The sequence below is a fragment of the Haliotis asinina genome, chromosome 12 (genome assembly GCF_037392515.1).
Source record: "Haliotis asinina isolate JCU_RB_2024 chromosome 12, JCU_Hal_asi_v2, whole genome shotgun sequence".
Classification (NCBI taxonomy): domain Eukaryota; kingdom Metazoa; phylum Mollusca; class Gastropoda; order Lepetellida; family Haliotidae; genus Haliotis; species Haliotis asinina.
In genome coordinates this window covers 40,990,721-41,017,768 of record NC_090291.1, presented here as the reverse complement: position 1 = coordinate 41,017,768, position 27,048 = coordinate 40,990,721, and the positions used below count along the sequence as shown (strand labels likewise).

At 41.9% G+C, this 27,048-nt stretch overlaps 1 protein-coding gene across 2 annotated transcripts; it reads left to right on the top strand.

The window, feature by feature from the left end:
- Positions 1-570: 570 nt before the first annotated feature.
- LOC137259045 (protein-glutamine gamma-glutamyltransferase 4-like) lies at positions 571-24,512 on the top strand. 2 transcript variants are annotated; one of them, XM_067796753.1, is made up of 17 exons: positions 571-823; positions 1,116-1,281; positions 3,695-3,822; positions 4,224-4,493; positions 6,882-7,154; positions 9,300-9,418; positions 10,230-10,343; positions 11,032-11,206; positions 12,358-12,502; positions 13,774-13,895; positions 15,948-16,113; positions 16,498-16,604; positions 17,278-17,375; positions 18,187-18,388; positions 19,798-19,955; positions 23,000-23,145; positions 23,541-24,512. In XM_067796753.1, exons 2-17 carry the CDS (start codon positions 1,268-1,270, stop codon positions 23,689-23,691), a joined length of 2,388 nt encoding a protein of 795 aa, XP_067652854.1. In that variant the 5' UTR covers positions 571-823; positions 1,116-1,267; the 3' UTR covers positions 23,692-24,512. The 2 variants fall into 2 exon arrangements, with proteins under 2 accessions (XP_067652854.1, XP_067652853.1); XM_067796752.1 differs by having other exon boundaries at positions 1,080-1,281.
- The last annotated feature ends 2,536 nt before the right edge of the window (positions 24,513-27,048 follow it).

Genomic DNA, 27,048 nt, shown 5'->3' with positions numbered 1-27,048 from the left:
TATTCAAGTAATATCTCGAACACGGATGTTACTGATACTGAAACACTTGTTCATGATACTCGTAGCCTACCCGTGAAGATCAGGGGTAGAAGTCTTCTTCAGCAACATATATCCTATTCGAATTGCGTACCTCATGCTCATGCTCATGCTCTCTAACATTCATGTCATTGTAGCAGAGGTCAAACACTTTAAACATGTATTTGTATGTATGTATGTTAGTGTGTGTGTGTGTGTGTGTGTGTGTGTGTGTGTGTGTGTGTGTGTGTGTGTGTGTGTGTGTGTGTGTATGTAAGATTGTGTTCAGTATTCATAACGAAGACACATCATCGGTAATATTCATAATTCCCAATCTTGTTCATTAGCCTCCCGTCGGGATGGTGGAGTAGCCCAGAGGTTAGAGAGTTTGGTCGTCACGCCGAAGACCTGGGTTCGATTCCCTACATAGGTAGAATGTCTGAAGCCGATTTCTGGTGTCCCCTACAGTGGAATGCAGCAAAAAGCGACGTAAACCGTAACCGTAAACATGAAAGAGAGTCAGGCCCGTCGTGATAGTGGGGGACTTTTGCCAAAAGTGACTTAAAAGTAAACTCATTGACTCACCAGCACGACCTCCCCTTCCTGTCATGCTTAGATGACCATGACCTACTTTGTATCTAACATGAAGGAGCTTGCGTCGTTCGGTGTGAGTGACATGCTTTAGTGTGACTGAACAGTAACAGAGCGAGGAAACGAATGCATATTCCGTTTTTAACTCAGCCCAACAACAACGCTCACATTCAATAGCTCGATCTCCTTCCTGGTCCATGACGCGATCTCATCGAAGGTAATTATATTCCTGAGTCATATATTCCTAGGTTTCACATGAACAAAGAATGACATGGGTTGATATGTGCTGTCTCGTGACTGCTAGTCAGTAAATCAATAGTGTAACTGTACAGTTTCTATTTACAAACAGAGCGTGACTGCCACATGAAGTGAGCTAGGTGTACAGTGTCGTTAGGGTAGATTCAATACAGTACTCTGCTGACACCCATGCAGGTGTGTTTGTGATCAGTTGTTTAGTACGTATTTGGGTACAGGTGTCCTTCTGGCGTCTCACAAACACCGAGTTTCAGGTCAAGCCTGCTGCATCGGTCAGCTGTCCAGCGTTTGTCTCTGTTCGTGACGGTCAGATCGATTAATCACCATTATCAACGGTGAAGACTGCAGCTTCAAGGTCACCGTCAGCAATTTCAACTTTCACAAACAGCAGCTTCAACTGACGAGGATGTCAATAAGGAGGTGAGAGGGAAAGGAGAAGTATGAGGGGTTATGGGTGATGATTCTCACGAAACAGTTGTTGCATGACAGAATATATTAACCCCAGTAGCAGATCCAAGCACCTGGATCGATATACAGACATACCGACTGTATATTTCAAGTAGGCCCATAATACAAGGACAGGTAATATTATATCATGAAAGTGACGGTTGACATTAGAGTGAAACTGGAAAGCGAAAAGACTTATATTAGAACCCATATCTTACAGAAGAGAATGTTTCCATCTTAGCACCAGAGGTACCACACTCCTTTTAGAAAAATGCGTATTTGTCTGTTTGCACTGGCAAAAATGCAAGCGTTTCATCTGTTTTGTTCATAAATTAGTCAATGTATTTCCTTCTTAATTCCTTTCACAAGATGCAATCAATGATATGTTGCATTTCATTGTCAGTATAATTCATACGATATAACTTACAGTAAGGGCACAGTCGCTGTGATGGTGTACTTGATGGTGTAGTCATATGTTGAACGTGTGTCGTCGGTTGACAAGTAATGACTTGACATAGACTGACATACTTGTAGACAGAGAGAGGTAGCTATGTATGGATAATAGTGAATTATTCTCCTGGTAATTATGAGAAGGAAGGGGGCTGTTGTTGGAAGAAGGGGGACATTTGTTTGAGAGTATCAGACTCCCAAAGTCTACATATATTATTAACGTCCTTGCAGTCATGAGAATGCCTTACACAGACCGAACCATAACGGAACCAAGGATACTGTAGGGTAATCTCTCACGATGAACATACAGTCTGAATTCATTATAAATGATTTCCTTGTTGAATATAATGAAATGATATGACTTTAACACGCTTTATCCATGACAGTTTACTAGTTTCTGATATGATTCATCTCCAGATGTCGCACCGATAACTCGAATAAATAAGTATTATGATGCATGCTCAATCAAAAGTTTCACGTTACATTAGTTTCGAGCAGTCAATGTACCACCAATAGTTTGTGGTCAATCTTAAGCCGGAACCTTGCCTTTATCCGGGTCATCACAGCGTCATGCATCTGTGTGCGTGTGTGCGTGTGCGTGCGTGCGTATGTGTGTGTGTGTACATGGTCGGACTATTGCTAGTATGAAAATCGTATGCACAAACGAGTAGGCAATCGTCATTCAACCTACCGAGGGTCAAGTCCTGATTAATTCAAAAAATTTCTGTTTATTTACTAGTATTTACTAATACCAGTTACTACAGTACTTATTACACGGAAGGTCGTTTAGTATCCTCTGTTTATTACTGGCCCGTGGAACACACTGCACTGTAATATTTTACGGCAATATTACACTAGTGTAATACCGCTACATGTGTGACGTCAAATGGGTTCAGAGTTGTGACGTCACAACTGGGAGTCCTCACACGGTAGCCGCAGTCAGTGTGTGTTGGAAATGATAAACAGAATACTAAACTTGCTTCCGTGAAATACCATTTTCATTAAAATCGTGAAAGATTTAGTATCAAATTCGGTATATCTGATCTGATACCAGATCATTCACTCGTTTAATAAATATGCAATTACACGGAAGATTGTTTAGTATCCTCTATTTCTGTTAGCCCTGTTAGCTGTATCTATTGACGTCCACATGTATTGCATCATAGCATTGTGACGTCATGGGCAGAGTTAACTGTTGCTGTTCAGTTCAACCTGATGATTGGACTAGAATAAGCCCTGAAACGTTGTACTCTGGAATAACAAGATGTAACCCATCAAATAGCATCTTCTAAAATGCCATTCAAGCATCTAAGACTCGTTCAACTTAATGTTTTATTACTAATACTAGTTACTACAGTACTAATTATAATACAAATAAAAAGAAGATGTAACCCAGAAAAATCTGCATGTTCATTGAACGAGCCCTCTTAGAACAGGTGTCGATGGCGGTGTCGTGGCCTAGTGGTAAAACCGTTCGCCCGTCATGCCAGACGTGCTTGTTGTGTGTACCGAGTCGCCCTCCTCAGGTGTGAAAGCATTCAGAAAGTGAACTTATTTGTTCTGATTGGGAGTCAATGCTTGTGCTGCTTTTTCCATGCACACGTCTACCGCTTTTGGATGGTAATAATCCCATAGTTCCTCCATGCCATTGAGACGGTGGGGTAACATAAGGGCTAAAGATTCCCCAAATGCATGGGTAGAATGTGTTAAGCTCATTTCCGGTGTCCCCTGTCGTGATATTTGCTTGACTGTTGCTAAAGGCGGCGTAAAAGTAAACTCAATCACGCACTTCAGTTGTTTATGGTGTTAGTCACATCATTCCCCACCTCTGAATTATTTACAAACTGTCATCATGTGGCTTGAGTACTTATCAGCGGCCTCAAACGGGGGTAAACACTGTTAGTTAGTCAGTTATTATTAAACAATTTTGATTCAGATATAACCTGAGACCCCGTAACGTCTACGGCAGAACTCGAGCCAGTTCTTGGTTGAGAGATGCCCCCTGGGCAAGGGTCGCCTCTTCATGCAGTGCTGGCGATGAAGGGGGCGATACATCGGAACCAGGTAAGAACACTATTATGATGGCGGTGTATCGGAATACCGACTCTTCTACGGAGCACTCGAACTTAAAAAATAGCAACTGGTCGAGTGGTTTGTTTCCAGACTGCTGTGCAGTATCAGGCCATAACTGATTACTCAAGTTTCCATTTGGTTTCAGTTAGCGTTCCGGTGTCCGGAAACAAAAGTATTCATTTGTGTGTGTACGTGTGTGTGCGTGTGTGCGTGTGTGCGTGTGTGTGTGATCGCGCGATTGACCTGACGCTGAGGGTGTTAATTCAATTTGACGACGTTGTAATAGACGTTTGGGTTGAAGACACATTTCTATCAGAAACGAGACTTTCATGTTCACTCACTCAATATGGCGCGTTGTTTGTATGGATGGTATAACTGCTGATATGTTTTAGCTATTACTCGGCCCAAACCAGAAACAACGACTGTTTCTGAGCCCGAGTTGGCAACAAAACTCCACGTCACGGGTGTCGACTTCCACATTGCCGACAACGTCAAGAGCCACCACACCAACATGTATGGGTGTACACAGGACCGCGTCAGTGGTGACATCAAAAAGAATGCTCAGCTGGTCGTCCGTAGAGGTCAAGAGTTCAAGATGACCATCAGCTTTGACAGAGCGTATGACATAAAGAAGAATGACATCACTTTGGACTTCACCCTGGGTGGGTAGCGTATGACATGGTTTTCGTGTTGATACTTTCCCAAGGCGCAGGTTGTGTCGATGGACGTTGTTTGCATGACATGTCGAGATGTAGGTTGTGTCATTATATTTTCTTGCCAAAATCTTTCCAAAATGTCGGCTGCGTCAACAGACATGTCAAGGTACAGGTTGTGTTTCTGGCCTTGTGTCTCTGACATGCCACGATGTAGGAAATGGGCGGTTTCTAATTTTCAGGATACCCATATCGACTCCAATATTCAATTCAAGCACCCTTTCAGGCAAATATTTGCGAAGACTCTCCATTCTTAAAATGAACTAAGCGTAGATTTCCAACAGTCATAAAGATAATTTATTTATTTATTTATTTATTTATTTATTTATTTATTTATTTATTTATTTATTTATTTATTTATTTATTTATTTGTTTGTTTTCTTATATTTATTTGCCTAATACAGATTGTGTTACAGTTGACAGAGCGAATATGTTTGTGTACATAATTATAGTGCTTATGCACGTTAACCAGGATCCTAGTTCTCTTCCTCTGTTTTCATGTGGCCTACGACTGTCCAAGCGTATCTGTGTCTGTCCAGTATGCTGAAATCTCCACATTGTGGTACGAATGACATCACCATACTGTGGTAGGAATGACATCACCACACTGTGGTACGAATGACATCACCACACTGTGGTACGAATGATATCACCACGCTGTGGTACGAATGATATCACCACGCTGTGGTACGAATGACATCACCACACTGTGGTACGAATTATATCCCCACACTGTGGTATGAATGATATCCCCACACTGTGGTATGGATGACATCACCACGCTGTGGCATAAACTACAAATTCTCCAGTACATGCTGGTTCCTCAGCCCAGACATGAGTTATGTGGAAGAACATTCCAAAATCCTGTTAGAACAAGACAAAACTCTTTCAAAGTCAAAGATGGTTACCATTTCAGAACTGATTCTTTCAAAGTCATCTCCAAAGTCTTACAAATAAGGTTCACTAGATCAATTTCCTCAGCTGTGTTGTCGTTCAAAATCCATTAAGTGGCACCGCCCACAGACACCCACAGAAATGCGTAATCTGCCATCAACTATTTCTTTTTAACTTTTCAGCAAATGTTTATCATGTGATATCCCTTCCTTCCAAGAAATTAAATCATGAAATTACAAACACTGCATATTCTAGGACATTTTGTTGAGTCACTGACAAAAAGTGTTAACAGAGGTTTTACATTCCTTGAATGATATGACCAGTGCATTAACAATGCATGTGACTTACAATACTGGACATTTCTGCTATGTGTCATGGCAGGGTAATTCTAAGATAATTTGACAAGGTGGCCAAGAACAAAATCTGTCATAAAAAAAACTTCTTGAGAGACAATCTGGTGCACAATTACATTGCTTATAGGAACCTTCGTAAACTGACATTTCAAAGTCTGTATCATCGACAAAGGACTTTGTTATGTATGTCATTATTTCTGGCAAGCACAGGGAACAGGTAGCAGTAAAATAAAAGAAGTTCAGATAAAGTGCAAGGGAAACTTGCATTTTTGACACTAGCTAGGTAATTCCATGTTCCTAAATTGGAAAACGGCATAAAATACAGATAAATCGGTAAAAAGGATTGACAAGTAATACTGATATTGATGAAGGTGGGAGATAAACACTATAATCAAATCTATCTGAAACGACCAACTATTTCAGCAGCTTGAAACAATCCTCACAGTTGTGTTACTGACGGAGGAGGTTTCTGGGTCTCAAAACCAAGCCACACTGACTTACGTCATCCATTCTCCTACATCAGCAGGATCCGATACTCCGTCTATAAATCATCATCGCACAACATTGTAAACATAGTTGTTGGGGTCTTTTTTTGTTTTGTTTTGTTTTTTCTTTTTGTTTTTTTTTGGGGGGGGGGGGGGGGGTTGTGTGTTTTTTTGTTTTGTTTTGTTTTTGGTTTTTTTGTTTTGTTTCTTGGTTTTTAAACCATGCACACTCTCATTCATACCCATAGATCTCCTACAAACTATGTTAGCCAATGGTGACTATCTGATACAGTGCCCATTTTCTTTCAAATTCTTTACACTCAGACATATTCCAGTGTCTATGTTTCTATGAGATAATAATATTGTAATTCCTTCTTAAATTGCAGTAATGTAGGTTTCGTCTTTCCCAGCTTACGTTTATAAATGTGGTATATATTTAAAAGTAAGATCAAGTCATCAAAGATTTTCATCCGAATGAAATGTTGGTGAATACCCCAAAAGAATCAAATCACGATGAAGATATATTTCCCATAATGGAACGGTTCATGTTATAATGAATCTCAAGTGTACAAGTTTGCAGATGTTCCGTCTGTGTCTTATTGCAGGAAGTGAAGATGTTAACAAGAAGAAAGTGATCAAGTCTTTCACCCTGGAGGAATCTAACGCTACCCCCTACAAACCTCGGAAGTGGGGAGCAAGCCTGGTGAAGAAGGCGGGAAAGTCTCTAACAGTGTCAGTATTCATCCCCGCGTCTTCACCCGTAGGGGAATGGGAGGTCAGCGTCAACACCGTCGTGGACGTTAAGGACGGCGAAGACATCGTCTGGACGTACACTCATGACGAAGAGGTCATCGTTCTCTTCAACCCCTGGTGCAAAGGTATGTGAATACAAGAGACAGCACCATAAAGGTGCAGCCCTTTTTCAGGATTTAAACTAAACGGGCAAAAGAAACGATACCAAGTCGATATCTCTGATGTTAGGAAAAGTCAGACCACCGCTGTGAAACAGGAAAGTGAATATGAGCATGCAAGTGTTATTACAGTTCACTCTCCCTTTATGCAGTAGTGGTTTGTCGTTATAAGAGTTATCCATTCTTTATGGATTACAACTTCTCATTTACCTACGATGCGACGTTTCGGTACGGATCCTTATTCTGTTGTCAAGCAAGTGTGAAGTAATACAGCACGGAACAGACTTATATACATGGGCAGGGATAAAGCCATAACAACATTTAAGTATGAATCAAAGGGGGATTAACAACAACAACAACAACAATGGATCAGCAATATCCGACCACATCATCAAATGTCCCAATCACAGTATAATTTGGGACAATGTAGAGATATTATCCCAAAACCACGAGGACTTCACTCAAAAAAAAACCTGGCAGAAGCAGTTCAAATCCGTCGCATCATATGTAATAAAGAAGTTGTTATCCATTAAGAAATCTTACTCTCTTATTACTCACCAGCTTCTAATAATGCCAATCAAACAAATCATGGTTTGTCGTTTCCTGTCAGTGATGTCGTCTTGGTATCGTATATTTTGCCCGTTAGTGTATAATTATCAACAACATTTGGCACCATGTGACGTCACAAACACATGCGCAGGCTAGTCCAAATAATGCTTCAAATTTCGATATATCATCCACGTATCTAGCATAGAATCCTTTTCAAGGCTTTACTAAGGCCTTAAATGCTTCAGTCGTGATGAAAGAACCTCGGCACGTGAGCCGAGTGAGATTTTACGCCTCCTTTAGCTATATTCCACCAATGTCATGTCGCGGGACAGCAGAAATGGACTTCACACATTTTATTATTGTGGGGAATTAAACCAGGGTCTTCTGTTCAACAAGTAGGCAAACGTGGTCAATAGTACTTCTCAAAACGATAAATGTAGACTTTTATCAACAAGTGATCTAAATATTTCATCTCGTAGGTGTAAACATTGTTGTAATTCTCCATCTATTTCTATAATATTTGTTCAGCCCAATCACGGTTGAGGTTGGAAATGAAAAACACATACACATTACTACTGGACAAGACGAAAATCAACTACAGACCAGTGCATTTTCACTTTATAACAACAAATATGTTTACGTGACGAACACGATGAAAATAACAATTTATTTCCTTCTTACACACCCTATCGGTGCGAAATCCATGTGAGAAAACTGGTATTAAACATATGTGTGAGATCGATTTCTAATCCCGTGATTGGCTTCTCCGTGGTGATGACCTAGGGTCATGTTATGGTGGACTACCTTTCTCATTATAATTCACTGATAAGTTACTCGTTCTTCAATCGAATAGGACCCTGTTACTTGTGCTAGGAATTATGTCTGACCAGAAAAACCACTACACCTACCTGCTATTTTCGCAATTGCAAGATGAGCAGGTATTTATACAGTCAGTGAATTATTAGAAAAACGTTAAGGCGAATCTATTTATTTTCTGATTCCTTTTGTTAGAACTGAAAATCGCCTTTAGAGATAAAGGCCGGGATTTTTCGAAAATTCAAAATGTACAATATTGGTACTTTTACGGGAGAGATGCGATGAGTGTCAAGTATCGACTTGCAAAAATGTCTTACAACATAGCGTCAGTGCCTGCCCATTGTGAGATCGATTTGCCTCGTTTTTTTCATGAATTGATAAATATGACATTTTTCACAGATAAACATGATGAATCTTTCGATATATAAAGGTTTACTTCCAGCTACGAGCCATTATGTGCTTCCAGTGATATCAAATTCAGCCAGAAAATCAGAAAAATGACAATAAGATCCAAAACACACTCTTTGAAACATGTGCAACATGGAACGTTTGCAAGAGTCTATGGGTCCAGTACGTTTTAAAACGGCGCAGGAGGAAGTTTTATGGATGATCAACTTCTTTATTTTCACAATAGCGACGTTTTAGTATGGATTCTTGTACCGTTTTCAAGCACGTTTTAAAACAACTCGTTGTAAGATAAATGGTACCTTTACACTCGTTTAAATTAGTAATTTTTCTATTTGCCAGAGGATTTGGTTTACATGGCTGACCAGGACTGGCTAAACGAGGCTGTTCTGAATGACTCGGGCTGCGTGTATCAGGGCTTCCACAAATACGAGGAACCATGTCCCTGGTACTTTGGACAGGTGCGTTAAACGATGGTTTTCATAGTTTGAGTTTTTATTAACATTTTCTATTTCCGTATATACCCATATTCAATTAAATGTAATTATATTCACGTGCACTGGAAATACATTCAGGTGTGAGCTTGTTACCTTGATATAGAATATTTGACGGAGGAAAGTAACTTCATAAAATAGTTTCTACAGTTTGCAAAACATTTTCTCCTTCAGTCAAAGGCGAGCTGCATCAGATAATTGTAGCCATGTAATTAGTAATTAGCTCATTTCATCGAAGGTTTAATGTGATGATATGCATTTTCATTTCTGATCGATTCGTTTCAAAAAGACGTTCTGCGAATACTTGAAGAGGTTCTGTAGACTTTGTGCTACAGTTAAGCGTGTTATTAATTTATTTATTTTCATTTCCTTCCAACGATTAGTGACCAGAGCTTAAACAATGTAACACTGTTTAACAGATACTAGACCTATGAGGTGACTTTGTTGAATATGTATTATCGTAGCCCGAAAGCGTTGATCGTTGCTAACATCATCATTTACTGGCTCGTTCTGGCTAGGATTTGATTATTTCCTAGTTTGTGTCATAAAGCAGGCAACTTTTGGCTTTGTGTGGTGTTCAGCCACAACAAACAAACAAACAAACAAACAAGCATAAGGCAATCATGTGGCTGCTGGAATAACATTGTGATCTTTTGCAGTGTTAGGCAGAAAAATGGTGGCTGTCCTTTAACCCCATATATATGTGGAAGATTTGTTTTCAAATGTGAATACAATATTAAACAAATCAAAATTGTTTCAATAATCTTATCTTTTTCAGTTTGAAGACGACATACTCAATGCTAGTCTTCACCTGCTGAACTTGAGCTTCGGTTTTGAGGCTTCGCCAGCCATTGGGAACCCCGTGCGAGTTACACGTGCCCTTTCCAAGATCGTAAGCAAAGCAATGAACCAACACACATCTATTCGCACGGATTCTTGAAAATTAAGGACCGTTAACATTAAAAGAAAACGCTGTTCTTCTGCAGAGCTTTCCTGTAATAACCTGTAAAGATCCAGCTAGAACCGGGGCTCCGTCCACGAAGCAACCCTTACTAAGGTTAACCTTAACTCCCATACTTTAACATTGCACTAAGGTTACCTTAGTGACTTACGATCACCTTAGTGCTTTGTGAAACGGGTACTGGTAACCAGCCACCCATGCTCGTCGTAAGAGGTGACTACGTGGGTCGGGTGGTCAGACTCGCTGATGTAATTGACTCATGTCAACGTATCCTAGTTGCATAGGGACCCGTGAAGGTCCCCGGGTAGAATTGCCATGAAATGCGACTATGCTTGTCGTAAGAGGCGACTAACGGGATCGGATGGAGTCCTGAATTTGCTTCGCGTGTGCAAAGGGACGTTGGGGTAGCCCAGTGGTTATAGCGTTCGTCCTTCACGCTGACGATCCGGGTTCGGATATGGACATGAGTGTAATGTGTGGATCCAATTGCTGGTGTCCCCCGCCTTGATATTGCTGGAATATTGCAAAAATGGCGTACAACTAAACTCAGCTACATACTCGCGTGCGCAAGCACATCCAAACGAAGGAACAAGGCCTGTAAACTGGGTTACTGTTGCAGGTAAACTCTAACGACGACGGTGGAGTGGTGATGGGCAACTGGTCGGGTAGATATTGGGGTGGTACGACACCCTCCGATTGGGCTGGCAGTGTGAAGATTCTCCGACAATACATGGAAACAACCAAGCCAGTGAGATATGGGCAGTGCTGGGTTTACTCCGCCGTGCTCACCACAGGTAAGACAGAAACTGTAGATGCTGCTGATAGATACCGGTCAGAAGTGATCTTCACTAACCCAAGCTTGTCGTAAGAGGCGACTAACTGGGTCGGGTGGTTAGGCTCGTTGACTTGGTTGACACATGCCATTTTATACCAATTGCGTAGATCGATGCTCACGCTGTTGATCACTGGATTACCTGGTCCAGATTCGATTATTTACAGACTGCCACACAGTTGGAATATTGCTGACTGGAGAATGCGGCGCTAAAATTCATGAACTAACTACAATCGATAGTTGGTGGCTAGGGCTGAATACCATCATGTTTAACAGTTAAATAATGAGGAAGTTCGGCACGGTTTTCAGTAGAGAATACATTTGGTGATGTTTTACCACAATACAACAGCAGTAAAACAGACAGTGGATTTAAAATAGGTATCGACAGGTACTCTAGTCCATTAACCAAAACTAAGATGACATTTTATTACATAGAGGACTAAGCAGGCTTTTGACAGCTTAATAGTCAATAGTCAACAGCAAGAAGATAAGATGTTATTTTCATGTTCGGCCAGGGATTTTTGAGGATTATTTACTTCAATAACACAGCATGACCGTTAGATGTTTGTCACAGGAGGATTTTATGGATATTTTTTAATCTCAAGGCTGCGGGATGAAAAGTGAATGCCGATCTTTTCCCAGATTTTCATTTTAGAAGCAACTACAGTATATCACAACAAGAAGATCGCTACATTTTCTTCAAATCTAGGTTCTGGGTGTGCTTAACTACCAAACAACAACAATCCAATCATTATTTCTTTTTCGAGCGGAATGTCTATATTTCGAAGAAAATGGATACCCATGAAGATCCGGGTAAGAATATTGGCGATGCGTTTCGGAAGAGGCGACTAAAGGGATCGGGTGGTCAGGCTCGCTGACTTGGTTGACACATGTCATCGGTTCCCAATTGCGCCGATTCTCATTCTGTTGATCGCTGGATTGCCTGGTCCAGACTCGATTATTTACAAACCGACGCCATATAGGTGGGTGGAATATTGCTGAGTACTGCGTATAATAACAAACCAACTCACTAGAAGAAAATGGAAATAAGGTTGCATGCTCTTGTATTGTTCATTTCATATCTTGTCATGGCAGATCTGCTTCTATTTCCAGTGTGTCGGGCGCTAGGAATCCCTTGTCGGAGTGTCACCAACTTTCAGTCGGCCCATAACACCGACACGGATCATCTGAGCATTGACAGGTACAACTACAAGCTGCCGAATGGAGACTTTGAGGAGGAGAAGATAGACTCAGTGTGGTACGCATCTTCTTTACCTCAAAACATATCATAATATTCATAGTGGGCGAGTTTAGTTTTATGCCGCACGCAACAGTATTCCAGTTTTTGGTGGCGGTCTGTAAATAATCGAGTCTGCACCAGACAATCCAGTGGTCAACAGCATGAGCATCTTTCTACACACCCTGTCAACCAAGTGAGCGAGCTTGATCATCCGATCCCGTTAATCGCCTCTGACGACAAGAGCGTTGGGAAAGAAGATCCATTCTAACCCGAATCTTCACGGGCCTTACATTATTTAAGTAGAATACAAACCAGGTGACCAGGAGAATTCACGTAGACATGAGATTTTATGACAACAGTACAGCTTTGCAATACGTCAAAACAAAGCGCACAATTCCGTATAGCCTGGCTGCTGCCGATCGGCTGTTCTCGGGCCCTTCTAAATGTAGACATTATTTAAGTCATGGGGACACTGGGTAGACTAGTGGTTATTTTGTTCGCTCGTAACGCCTAAGTCCCGGGTTCGATCCTCCACATCTAAACTGTGTATCTGATTTCGATTGTCCCCGTAGTGATATTTCTGAAATATTGCTAAACGGCTTAGAACCAATCTCACTCACTTACAAACTCATGGAAACACACACACACACACACACACACACGCACACACACACACACACACACACACACAGAGAGAGAGAGAGAGAGAGAGAGAGAGAACAGCGTTAGAAAAAGTAACCCTAACAAATGTGTGATACAAGATACGAATATCGGTAAATGTCTGAGTCATGCGTCACTTCACGCTTCCTTTGTATTTACTTATTTTTGTTTGAGTGGCACTCTAGAAGTTGCTGGTATAGAGATGACACCACTTTATGGACAATCAGCGTCTTTATTTCAACAGACCCGTGAAGGTCCGGGGTAGAATAGGCCTTCAGCAACCCATGCTTGCCATAAAAGGCGACTATGCTTGTCGTAAGAGGCGACGAACGGGATCGGGTGGTCAGGCTTGTTGACTTGGTTGACACATGTCATCGGTTCCCAATTGCGCAGATCGATGCTCATGCTGTCGGTCACTGGATTGTCTGGTCCAGACTCGATTATTTACAGACCGCCGCCATATGGCTGGAATATTGCTGAGTGCGGCGTAAAACTAAACTCACTCACTCACGCACTCACTTTATTTCAACAATGGCGACGTTTCAGCATAGACATATAACGTTACACCTTTGTTGAATTGAAGAAGTTGATCGTCCATGAAGTTGTGTTATCTTCCTTTGTAATTCCAGGAATTTCCATGTTTGGAACGAGGTATGGATGAGTCGCCCTGACCTAGTGACCTGCGAGGAGGAAGAGGGGTTATATGACGGCTGGCAGGTGATTGACGCCACGCCACAAGAGGCAAGTGACGGTGGGTGATACCTGAACAGTTGCTAAGACAATACGGGGCCAATATAGGTCCTCAGCAACCCCTGCTTGCCGTAAGAGGCGACTATGCTTGTCGTAAGAGGCGACTAACGGGATCAGGTGATCAGGCGTGTTGACTTGTTTGACAATTGTCATCAGTTCCCAGGAGCCCAGATCGATGCTCAGGCTTCTGATCACTGGATTGTCTGGTCCAGACTCGCCACCATGCAGCTGGAACATTGATGAGTGCGACGTGAATCTAAACTCACCCACTCTCACTCTCTATGTTACTATGAAGCGACCTAGATTGAAATTAAGTTTCGCTACCAGGAAGGAGTCTGTGTTAGACTCTTCCATTTCTGTTTTTCTGTCATAAAATATGTTTACGTAGGTAGACAGAGTTGTTTCATTTAGTATGCCTTTATATGTAGGGATTGTGCGGGTAATGGAACTTTGACAGTTTGTGTTGTCACCTTGAATGTGTCAATGACATCCAAGACAATGATTATCTATTATCTAGATATTGAAACGACCGTGAACCCTGTTAGATTATTCACACACGCCCAGTTGGACCGGCACTCCGTTTGTTGTGAAAAAAATATACTCAACACTGAATACATATACTCAACATGAGTTATATTGAATGGATGTAGGCAGATTCTTTTTCAAATGTGTGGGAACTCACCAAGTGGGGAATTGTCCATTGGGGAACTGTCCTGTAATTTCACTAGCTTGTTTGGGGGTCACATTACCGCCCAGACCACTGCCCATCTTAGTAAACAACGTCCGTTGGGTTGATTCTGACACAGATAAACCAATGCCAGTATGACAAACAGACACCAAACGCAATTGTTTTGATACGATATTGTTTTGGCAAAATACTGACGACACTGAGTCGCCATCAAGATCCCACGGAAAGTTCTTGGTGGGTTCGACTAGGAAGTGTTTCCTGCGAGAAGTCCCATTCGCTGTCTGGCCTGCGAGTAGATGAGGTGAGGGCCCTGAGCTGATGATGAGCTTTACCAGCCTGACTGTGCCAGGATCACCCGAACCCTCTCTGCTGCATTTCAATCTTAATCTGTAAATGATAAAATGATGATGATGAATGCCAGAGAGGTGAGATCATACCCAGTTCTGACCAATCTGCATCACCCCAAGCCTACGCTGATTAAGTCCAAATTTATCCACAACTAAGAAACCATTGTCATGTTACAGTCAATCTGTGAAATCAGTCATTTCACGTAATGCCTAAACGATTTAGGCATTTCGCGTAATGACTGATTGTGATTAGGCATTTCGTGAAACGACTAAAAGTTTCAGACATAACGTGAAATGACTGAAATTCGGGGTCAGGCATTACGTGAAATGACTAACAACAATACTCTATTCAATTACATGCCATGCATGTTACCTTGCATTCGTTTCGCACTTACAATTCAAATCGTGAAGCTGGATAAAGCATTTACAACTCAAATCTGGTGGAAGAAAGCGAAGGAGGTGACCGAGTTTTTATTTTGTTACCCTTCTTTGAGTCGAGCTGTCATTGAGTCGAGCTGTCATTGAGTCGAGCTCTTTGAGTCGAGCTGTCAAGGTAGTTTGCGAGATTACACGGATTGCCTGAAGCTTTAGGCAATCTGTGTAATCAACTAACACAAAACTCAGTCATTTCACGTAATGACTAAGTGAATTCAGTCATTTCATGATGTGCCTAAACGTATCCGGCATTAAGCGAAATGCCTAAATGGTTTAGGCATTACGTGAAATGACTGATTTCACCGATTGACTGTAACATATATATTCCTTATATTCCCACATTAAGTAACACTGGGATTTTTTGTAGTATATTATTATGATGCAATGGTAAATTATACTGATAGCAAAAAAAACCAAAAAAAAAAAAAAACAAAACAAAAAGAAAACACTTAAATCTCATAAAAGTAAGAGTTCATGTTTATGTCTTCTATTTATAAACTTGACAAAACCAGTTCTTTTGCTGTTCAGTATATTTGTGGTCAACTTTGATATTCAAAATAGCCGATTCCATGCCTCCTTGTAGGCGTGTTTCAGTGCGGCCCTTGCCCTGTGGCGGCAGTTAAGGAGGGGCGTATCCATGTTGGCTATGACACTGCTTTCGTCTTCGCCGAGGTGAACGGGGACAGAGTTGAGTGGCTGGTTAACCGGAGCAAGACGAAGTTCATACAACTGTCAAGGAGGAAGAACGCGTAAGTAAAATAACGATTTCACCTCGTTCTTTTCCCAAGACTCGTGCTTGACAATGTAGGGTGTGGAAACGAACAGGACCATTATGGCGGTGCCTATTTCTGCAGTATTGGCAATAAAATACCCAGATGACAAATGTATCAGCATAATAAGACATATAGTGTTGGCAAGCGTATTCTTTTCCAACCAGGCTATACCATCAAATGACAGACCTTGGCCACACTGCATAAGTCTACATTAACAACCAGCTAGGCTATAGCATCAAATGACATACCTTGGCCACACTGCATAAGATTCTGCATTTACAACCAGTTTGCCTGTACCATCAAATGACATACCTTGGCCAAACTGCACAAAATCTGCATTTACAACCAGCTAACTTTCAGTATTGGCAAGAGCATCAGTACCCACGCGCCGACCGGCCTGCCCTTCAATAAGGAGGAAAAGAAAAGTGAAAGGCTGGACATCACTCACGAATACAAGCACAAGGAAGGTACTCATTTCTTAGATCGATGTGTGTGTTACGTAGCAGTATGTAAATATCAGAATACAACAATATCATTTGGTACTGATGGCAATAAATAAAGGTGCGGGGCCAAAAACAAGTAAACTACCCACCAACAGATTAGATGCACTAGTGTGTGTGTAGCCACTTGTTTCATTCAACTGTTCTAAACTAGATTTTGTAAAATATGCCACACTGTACGGTTAACACATGAACTGATGTATTGTAAAATGAATTCGTAACGGTGAATAAATTAATGTCATGAATTCAATAAATGATGAAAGTCGGTGGCATTTGGTGAATTCTTAACAAAACGTTACACCAAAACGGAACTTTAACATATTTGGGCATGCTTCTCCTGTTGATCCTATGGCAATTCATCTGCATAAAGTTTGCAGTTTGTTCCCCTGAGCTTGTGGAGAAATCTTCGATGTAACCATATACTAGTATATTTGCATAGCGTATAGCGAACGCTTTAAACTTCTAAAAAGTCTAAACTTTTGATGGGTAGTACAACTACAGAAAATGTTAAGTTTTGCAAAAGATTCATAGATGAGTTATTAAACGGATACTTGGAATGAGGAGAGGTTTACTAAGAGTCACCAAAAGTACCCAAATGGACAGGTTGAGACATCTCACATAGGAAAAAAACTTGTTCCAGGTTCCAAAGAAGAACGTGCAGCTGTCCGCCGAGCAGAGCGGGCGTTTAGGTTGGCCAACTTTACAGGAGAAGAAGGGGAGGAACCATCACCAATAGAGGTACGAGTAGGGAGAGGTAATCATCAGTAGAGGTACGAGTAGGGAGGCGTCATCACTAGTGGAGGTAAGAGTAGGGAGGCGTCATCACTAGTAGAGTTAAGAGTAGGGAGAGGTAATCACCAGTGAAGGTAAGAGTAGGGAGGCGTCATCGCCAATAAAGGTAAGAGTAGGGAGGGGTCATCACCAGTGGAGGTAAGAGTAGGGAGGGGTCATCATCAAAAGAGGTAAGAGTAGGGAGGGGGTCATCACCAATAGAGGTAAGATTTGGGAGGGGTCGTCACCAATAAAGGTAAGAGTAGGGAGGGGTCATCACCAGTGGAGGTAAGATTAGGGAGGGGTCATCATCAAAAGAGGTAAGATTAGGGAGGGGTCATCACGAATAGAGGTAAGATTAGGGAGGGGTCATCACCAATAAAGGTAAGAGTAGGGAGGGGTCATCACCAGTGGAGGTAAGTGTAGGGAGGGGTCATCATCAGTGGAGGTAAGAGTAGGGAGGTGTCATCACCAATAGGGGTAAGATTAGGGAGGAAGAGGACTGGATGAGGAGGGTCATCTAGAGGTAAGAGTAGGGAGGAAAGGGATTGGACGGGGGAGGGTCCACTATCAGGAACGGTTGTGGGAAGGGAATTATTAGTAGTAGAGAGAACAATGGGAAGAATCACTTCCAGAAGAGGTCGGGATGGGGAGATCGCCAGCAGACGCTTCTTTTCAAACAACCTTACTGTTTAATGTGAAGCATTTTCGTTGTTGGTGCACATTCAGGCTGATGTCACTCCTGTAAAATTAGTATGTGATTTCGTTGACATTTTAGGCAATTGAATTTACAATAGAAGAGATTGGCGAGGTGTACTTGGGTTCTGAGTTGGTGTTCAAGTTGACCGCAAGAAACACCGGCGACATGACTCGCACAGTCTCCATTGCCATGACATGTACTAATACGGACTACACCGGCGACTTGGAGATAGTTGTAGCTAAGAAGAAGGAGACCAACCTCGTCATGGACGTTGGCGCAGGTGAGTGAGCGAGTTTAGTTTAACGCTGCTCTCAGCAAATTCCAGCTATATGGCGGTGGTCAATAAATAATCAAGTCTGGACCAGACAATCCAGTGACCAACAGCATGAACATAGATCTGCGCAACTGGGATCCGATTACATGTGTCAACGACCCGACCACCTCTTACGACAAGCATAGTCGCCTTTTACGGCAAGCATGGGTTGCTGAAGACTTGTTCTACCCCTGATTTCACGTTTGACGTTGGCGCTCGTGAGAACTAATACGTTACGTTCATCTGATGGGGTTAAACAATGGATTTTCGATTGTTATTCTCGATATTTCGAATGAATAATCGAAAATTTGATCGAAGTGAAGAGAAGAAGATTCTGAACCGATTTTCAAAACCTTCGCAAGCAGTTCAAGTACATGCCAGAATAACACAGAAAGAGAATAATCAAACTGATGCCAGAAAATAAATATAGTCAGCTGTACAAAATATTATTAGCGTGATAATAATTGAACTGTTACAAAAAAGAAATAGATTGAGTATCTTATCGACGCTACGGTATAAATTAGAAAAACGTACAAATTCCATTTTTGCGGAGACATTATTTAGGAACTACGTAGTATGATTTGTAAAATGGTAATTCCATGCAGTACGTGTTATGAATTCCGTGTCGTGAAAATAGTGGTGAGACCTTTACATGGCAAGTCCCATTCTCTTGTAATAGCTTGGTGCATTCTGCCAGAATCACAACCAACAACTGGAACAAATTTTACTGTCTTAAATATTCGTAATAATGAGACACGGCAAATTAAAATGCCGATACGTATTCTGCATGAATGGAACCTTTAGTATTTTTATGTAATTATCTAAACATGAACACTTGCTAAGTTTAGATACTGTCGCTGTCACTGAAGTGTTATTATTTTTCTAACATTGCTTGAACCGGGTCATTGAAGCATTGTAGTTTGGTTTGTTTGTTGTTTAAGGCCGCATTCAGCAATTTTCCAGCTATATGGCAACAGCTTGTAAATAATCGAGTCTAGACTGGGTCAACAACGTGAGACTTTGAAAGTAAACCCCTTGGATTGCAACATATGTCATATTTGGGATTTCACTTTCTTAGTGAAGTACAAATTCTAGTACTTTTTGGGGGGTTATGGCCATTCCGGGATTCGAACCCGCACCCTCAGACCTTGTGGAAGTCGCGGTGGCTGAGCGGGCTAGGCGGCTGACTTTGTGTGCTGGCGATTAGGTGCCTGACTCGAGGGTGCGGGTTCGAATCCCGGATTTGACTCAACCCCCCAAAAGTACTAGACTTTGTACTCTAGTAAGAAAGTGAACTCCCAAACATGTCATATGTTGCAGTTTAAATATTGTTATAAATGGCATCATTATCATCATTATCATTATTATCATTACAGTGAAGGTAATAACCGTGAAGATTGACACCGTGGACATGCTTAAGACTGCTTTAGGGCGCACATACAAGTGCAGTGCACTCGCAACGGTCAAGGAATCGGACAACACGCTGAAGAGATGGGAAGAAGTGACCGTGCGCAATCCGACCCTGGATATAACGGTAGGAAGTAATATAGTTAATGGTATTACAGTGAAATTCGAAATAAGATGTGTTTTCTTTCAGTTAGCGGATCCTGGTGACAATGTTGTTATAATTCCTCGGAGTGACTTGTTCTTTCTGTTGTTACGAGAGTGTATTTTCTTATTATTGATTAAGTAATAAGCATTATTTGGGTCACAATGTTTAAAGTTTTGAGTGATAATTATTTCGTAATCTATCATAAATGATCAGTGCTTTTCGTACTTTAAGTGGCAGCGTTACCTCCCCTTGACTATGTGTTTTGATTACCGGGAGTCTGGCCGACGTTATTGACGGGACAGTGTTTCACTTGTCAATGTTATATACTACCGACAGAAAATAAGGGAACCAAGAAATTGAATGTAGATGACTTTGACTGTGACAGGGTCTGGGAATGAGGCAGTTGTTATTCCCCATTTATAAAATAAACGAAAAGTAAAAAAAAAATTATGTCTGAGCATTTAATGCACCCAAACTGAAACAAAGCGGTAAAACCAATGAAAAATCCCTACACACTTCACATTCACCGATAATGTGAATGCTAAGACTTCTGTATAAAATGTATTCCCGATAATGGAAGCTATTCTTAATTCTAATTTAACTGTAACCCCCAGGCTGGTACTCTATACGGACGTCTTTGTCCCGCAACAGTCATCTTACCAACTGCCAGCCTTCAACTCATAAACGCTGTCGCCAGCTATATCCACGAAATGCACGAAATTTCAACCCACGTGCATGTACGCACAGCGACGGGTGCATTCGGGCGCGCTAACCCACGCTACAAACGAAAACATCAGTTTCCTTCTGTTCAGGTCCGTTATCGTGGCGTATCTCCCAAACGCAACATCCAATGACAATGGAATTTCGCAGATTGCATGCCCAGCACGTGCTACACGTGCATACCGAAGTTAACTCCTGTAAATGTACTGGAGAAGTCGCAATCACTAAAGCAATAGAGATTGACACTTACTGACAGAAATGCCTCCGAGGCAGTATCTCGGTGAAGCAACAAAATGGAGAATTGTGGGGATGATAGAGGGGGGACATCATTATGTGAAGTTGCCCGGCAGATGGGTAAATCAAAAAGCGTAATTTCACGCCTGCGGGATAAGTACCGTCAAACGGGTGGGGTTGCAACGAGACCTGGGCGTGGTAGACCAAAATCAACGACACCACGACAGGATCGTCTCATTACGTTAATTGCTCTACGCGATAGGTTTAAATCGGCCCCTGCCATCAATAGAGAATTCCGCACACTCACTGGAAGACGCATTTCAACCTCAACCGTTAAAAACCGACTCTATCAAGCTCGTCTGAAAGCAAGACGGCCTTTTACGGGTGTCACCCTTTCAGCTCACCATAAGCGCCAAAGATTGGCATGGGCTAGGCAGCATCAGGGACGGGCTATGCGCCACTGGCGTTACACCATGTTCTCTGATGAGTCAAGGTTTTGCCTACGATTCACAGATGGCAGAAAACGTTGTTGGCGTCGGAGCGGGGAGCGATATGCCAGAGCAGCAATTCTTGACCATGATCGATATGGAGGTGGTAGTGTCATGGTGTGTGGTGGGATTACACATGACAGACGATCAGATTTGGTCATCATTAACGGAGCCATGACTGGTCAGCGATACGTTGACCAAATATTGCGTCCTGTTGTGGCTCCATCGTTATCGGCCGAAATTTTGTATTCCAAGATGATAGACCACATCGGGCCCGAATTGTCTCCGCTTATCTCCGACAAGAAGGTATCCAGACATTGGACTGGCCCTCTATGTCCCCAGACCTGTCCCCAATTGAACATCTCTGGGACGTTCTTGGTCGAAGGGTGTACGCCAGGGACCCAGGACCCGCCAACCTGGCCCAGCTTGGTGCAGCTCTCCAAGAGGAATGGCGGGCAATACCATGGGCAACCATCCGGAAATTGATTAACAGCATGCCATCAAGGTGCCGTGAATGTGTTGCCCAACATGGTGGACACACCAGATATTGAACTTGACGCCTAAAATTGATTTAGTGGATAGTTCAAGCAGTTTCAAATTCGCTATTATTTCATTAGTTCCCTTATTTTTTGTCGGTAGTATATTTTGCTGGTTCTGAGGGGATTTCCTACACATTTTGTCACGGCAAATTATTCACCGTTTCACCGTGTACCATGTACTTGCCCATAATGATCCCTGTGATACATTTCCTACCTTGGTGATGGTATCTGTACCACGTATAATGTACCCGTAATGTTCCATTTACTACGTAGCTTGACTCCGTGATGTTATCTGTAATTGTACACGTGATGTTCCCGTTTCATGTGATGTTCCCACGAGTCATGTCCCTGAGTATTCTATACCACGTTTTATGTCCCTGTGATGATATCTCTACCACATGTTATGTCCCTGTGTATTCTGTACCACGTGTGGTTGGTGTGATGATACCTGTACCACGTGTCATGCTCCTGTAGTGATTCATGTACCACGTTTTATGTCCCTGTGACGATATCTGTATCATTCGTCATATCCCGGTGATGATAATTGTACTACGGGTTTTGTACCGAGGTTGATATCTGTACTATGTGTCATGTGCCAGTGATGATATCTGTACCACGTGTCATATCCCTGTCATATCTCTACCACGCGTCATGTCCATGTCCCCTCCCGCCGTTATGATACCTGCATCATGTGTTATGTGCCTGTGATATCTGTACCACATGTTTTGTGCCTGTGATTTCTGTACCACGTGTAATCCCTGTGATGAAATCTGTTCTACGTGTCATGTCCCCGTGATGATGTATGTACCACGTTTTATGTCCATGTGATGATATCTGTATCTCGTGTTATGCCCCGATGTTGATGTCTGTACCATGTGTTATGTCCCTGTGATGATATCTGGACCACGCGTCATGTATCTGTGATGATATCTGTACCGCGTATCATGTCCCTGTGATGTTATCTGTACCGCGTGTCATGTATCTGTGATGATGTCTGTTATTTCATGCGAGTGATTCCAACATTGATTTCATCTCATGCATTCAGGCACCTGAGAAGTGCAAGAAAGAGGGCGAGATAACCGCTACGGTGTCCTTCACCAACACACTGAAAATTCCACTCACCAAATGCAAGCTAAGCATGGAGGGTCATGTGAAGTGCGTGGACAAGAACCAAGAGGATATGGATGTAGGGTACGTTCACGATTTAATTTTGCGACTTTCGGCATTCGTTCGAAAACAATAAGTCATGCACCCGTAAAGACCCGTTTAGAATTGGTCTCTAGCAATCCATGCTTGTCGTAAGAGGCGACTGTCAGAAAGGATGGTAGGCTCGCTGACTTGGTTGACACATGCCATCGTATCCCAGTTGCGTATATCGATGGTCATGCTGTTGATCACTGGGTGCTTGGTCCAGACTCGGAATATATACAAACCGCCGCTATATAGCTTCAGAATTGCTGAGTGCAGCGTTTAGAAATAAGCCAACGAAACAAAAATTGTGTATTTATTCAGTTGTAGTTGTGAAAGTAACGATTTGTAAGCATAAATGTTGCAATAACGATGTCTTGTGGATATCTCGTGTACAGGGACATCGGTGCGGGGAAAACGTGGTCTGTGAAGATGCGGCTGAAGATGGCTAAAGTCCCGGAGCATAGGCCAAAGAGATTTATCAAAATTATATTATCAAACGCAGAGATTACTGATGTGTCTGCGTTCCACGTTGTCGACCTTATCTGAATTGCCTTTATCATTTCTCAGTAGAGGTTACACAATACCGAATGTTTTCCCGTAGACCTCTATAAGAACGTTTATATTTTTTAAACAAATCGTCCAAGCTGTCAAAAGTCATCCATTATATGTACACATTACAGTCTGGCCTTAGACCTACAACAAAAACGCAAATTCAGGCTGACTTATCCTGCCAAGCACAGGAAGCTGAACACATCAATCCCAGTTCCGCACCAAATGTCACCTTCTGGAAAATATCAGTACATACAACAAGTCATGGTGATAAAACAGACAGCGCTAAACACTTAAAATTGTGGTGGGTTTTAATTAGTGGATTGATGTGCTTTCATCCAATCACAGCCCACATGTCTGCCTTTTCAGTTTACAAACGGTATACCCCAAGTGAGCATGAGATTCTGAATTAGTGCAGTGGTTTCAAAACCCCATTGTATATTGCTTAAGGAATAATTGCGTTTTCCTTCAAAGGGAAACACTTACGAGCACATGTTTTTCACATATGAAAATGCCTAAAAATAAAAAAGATAGATAAAAGTAATTGAATTTAACATGTGTAACGAATCATTATTTAGCTCAGTTAGTAAACCCTATTTTTCCATACTTTTTTACATATCTTGTTCCAAAATCATTGGTCTCTCTCTCTCTCTCTCTCTCTCTCTCTCTCTCTCTTTCTCTCTCTCTCTCTAGATGTGATATACACTAACTAAACGCACTCGCTTAAAATCACGTTTCACTTTATGTCAGTGATTAACATTACATGTTTCTTTGAATGCCTTGTATTTCAGACAAATAAAACCTAGACATAATCTGTTGTCTTTCGTGCCGATCTGGTTTGTGTGGGTGTGGGGCTTGTTACATTTGGATGTCATTTTACCCAGTGTGCCAGTCCATGTCGAAGGAAAATGTACTATTGATTCCATACTTTGAAGTTGTTTTTAGAATCGGATGGCAAACAGGATGGACCGGTTTGAGTTAGCTACAGATGCTGGTGATTTCAGCGTTGTGGACAGTGGCATTAACTATGTCAATTAGCGTTAGTTTCTGTTCTGGCCCGTGTGGCTACCTGGTTGATGGTTCATGCTGGCCTGCCTTCTTGTACAAGCAAATGTTCGCTAACCATGGCTGTTCGATACCATGCCGCGGTATAACTTAAATATCACACGCAAACTCACTCATCTAGCCGACACGACCTTGTTAAAACAAACCAACCAACAAACAAACAAACCACTTTCAACCTTTCAGCATTAACTAGACGAGTTAAAAGTCCTCATATCACCTCTTAGCCTCTGTGTTGCAAAGGATTTATTCATGAGAATATGATATCTCATTCAGCTAGCTGTTTACATGTCGGTGTTAGGGCTGAAGTTCCTGATGTCAGAATCTTTAAGTCAGATCGGGACAATTGGACATCCGTTGGTGCTTAGTGCTTTATGTGTCTTCAGAGATGTTTGCAGTAATGAACTATATATAAATGTTCTTTAATAATGGATGTTGATGTCGAAAAAATGAGGTTTGTTGCTTTTTGTGACTTATTTTTAATGTACCGTAAGGCATCGGGGGAGTGTAAGAGAAATCTTGTAGCATACTGTCAGGTTTTATTATATTCACATGTCTTGTAGACATAATGGCACGTTGTGTAGACATAAGGACAATAGTCACATGTTCTGTAGACATTACGACAAAAGCCACATGTTCTGTAGACATAAGGACAATAGTCACATGTTCTGTAGACATAAGGACAATAGTCACATGTTCTGTAGACATAAGGACAATAGTCACATGTTCTGTAGACATTATGACAAAAGCCACATGTTGTGTACGCATAAGGACAATAGTCACATGTTCTGTAGACGTAAGGACAATAGTCACATGTTCTGTAGACATTAGGACAAAAGCCACATGTTGTGTAGGGATAATGACAATAGTCACATGTTCTGTACGGTTAGTGACAATAGTCACATGTTCTGCACACGTAATGACAATAGTCACATGTTGTGTATACATAATGGCAAGATTCAGATGTTGAACATACATACTGACAACAGTCATGCGTCGTATATGCGTAATGACAACAGTCACATATTGTTTATGCGACTGTTGTCATTATGTATACACAACATGTGACTGTTGTCATGCATACACAACATGTGACTGTTGTCATTATGTAGTCACATATTGTATATGCATAATGACAACAGTCACATGCTGTGTATGCAAAATGACAACAGTCACATGTTCTGCACAGTCTGTTTGAGTCACAGTCTCCCCAATGAATAGCACTCGAACTCAAAACCAAATAATTGTAAGGGACGAAAACCAACGCCAGCGTAAATAAGAAAAGTGCGGGGTATAATAGGCAGACCGACTGTCCTGTCACAAGGCGTGTACATCAAGGGTGTGTGTATGTGTGAGTGCGTGCTTGTGTGTGCGGCACAGACTATGAAAGTCCACAATTTCTGTCTGCCGAAAATCTCCACCTTTCGTAGTACATTTGTATCAGCAGTTTGAAGGTTCAGTTTGAAGCAAGGATCGGCGGCCTGGAATATCAGAAAATCAACACAATGAAGCTTTCGGAGGACCACGTGCTGCCCAACAAGTAAGGGACGTCGCCAGGCACATCCAGATGCGTTGTAACAAATTATATGTCCGAGCCAACAGGTCCAACAAACTGGCCAAGGTCAGGAAGGTCTCGTTCTTCCACACCACGGGTTGACCGCTACATTGTGACATCACGACGACACAAGTTAGGAAACGCCTCACGTCTGTTCGACGAGTTGCGGCAAGCTGTCTTTTGACACTTCTGTTGTGTGGTCAAATGGTCACCCTATTTCTATGCGTAATGAATTATAGCATCAATTTTCAAACATGTGCTAAACCTTTGTTACTCATTATATATAAACGGATTGTAAGTGATACTTTGTAGTTCCCTGCTAAGTATAAACAAAATGCAAGTGCAGTACCACCCGGTTACACTGGGAGAACAGACTGAACTGTGTCATAGATGACACTATCATCAACGTGTCATTGAGTGAATAAGTGAGTATAGTTTTACGCTGCATTCAGAAATAGTCCAGTTGTATGGCGGCGATCTGTAAATAACCGTGTCTGGGCCAGATCATCCGGGGATCAAAAGCATGAGCATCTACCTACGCAGTTGGGATACGATGACATGTGTCAACCAAGATCCCGTTAGTCGCATCTCCTGAGAAAAATGAGTTACTGAAGATCAATTCAAAGTCGGATCTTCACGGGTCTAACGTGGCAGAGTGAGGGTCACCCGGTGGGTTAGAGTTGGCTTCAATCGATGAACACTGTGTGCGAGGATCAAAGATGCTCACTTTCTGTGTT

Bases quoted from the DNA above. Each gene is read 5' to 3' on its own strand.
- LOC137259045 (XM_067796753.1), top strand. The intron at 13,896-15,947 runs GTGGGTGATACC...GCCTCCTTGTAG, and splicing joins GCCACAAGAGGCAAGTGACG to GCGTGTTTCAGTGCGGCCCT. The intron at 19,956-22,999 runs GTAGGAAGTAAT...TCATGCATTCAG, and splicing joins ATCCGACCCTGGATATAACG to GCACCTGAGAAGTGCAAGAA.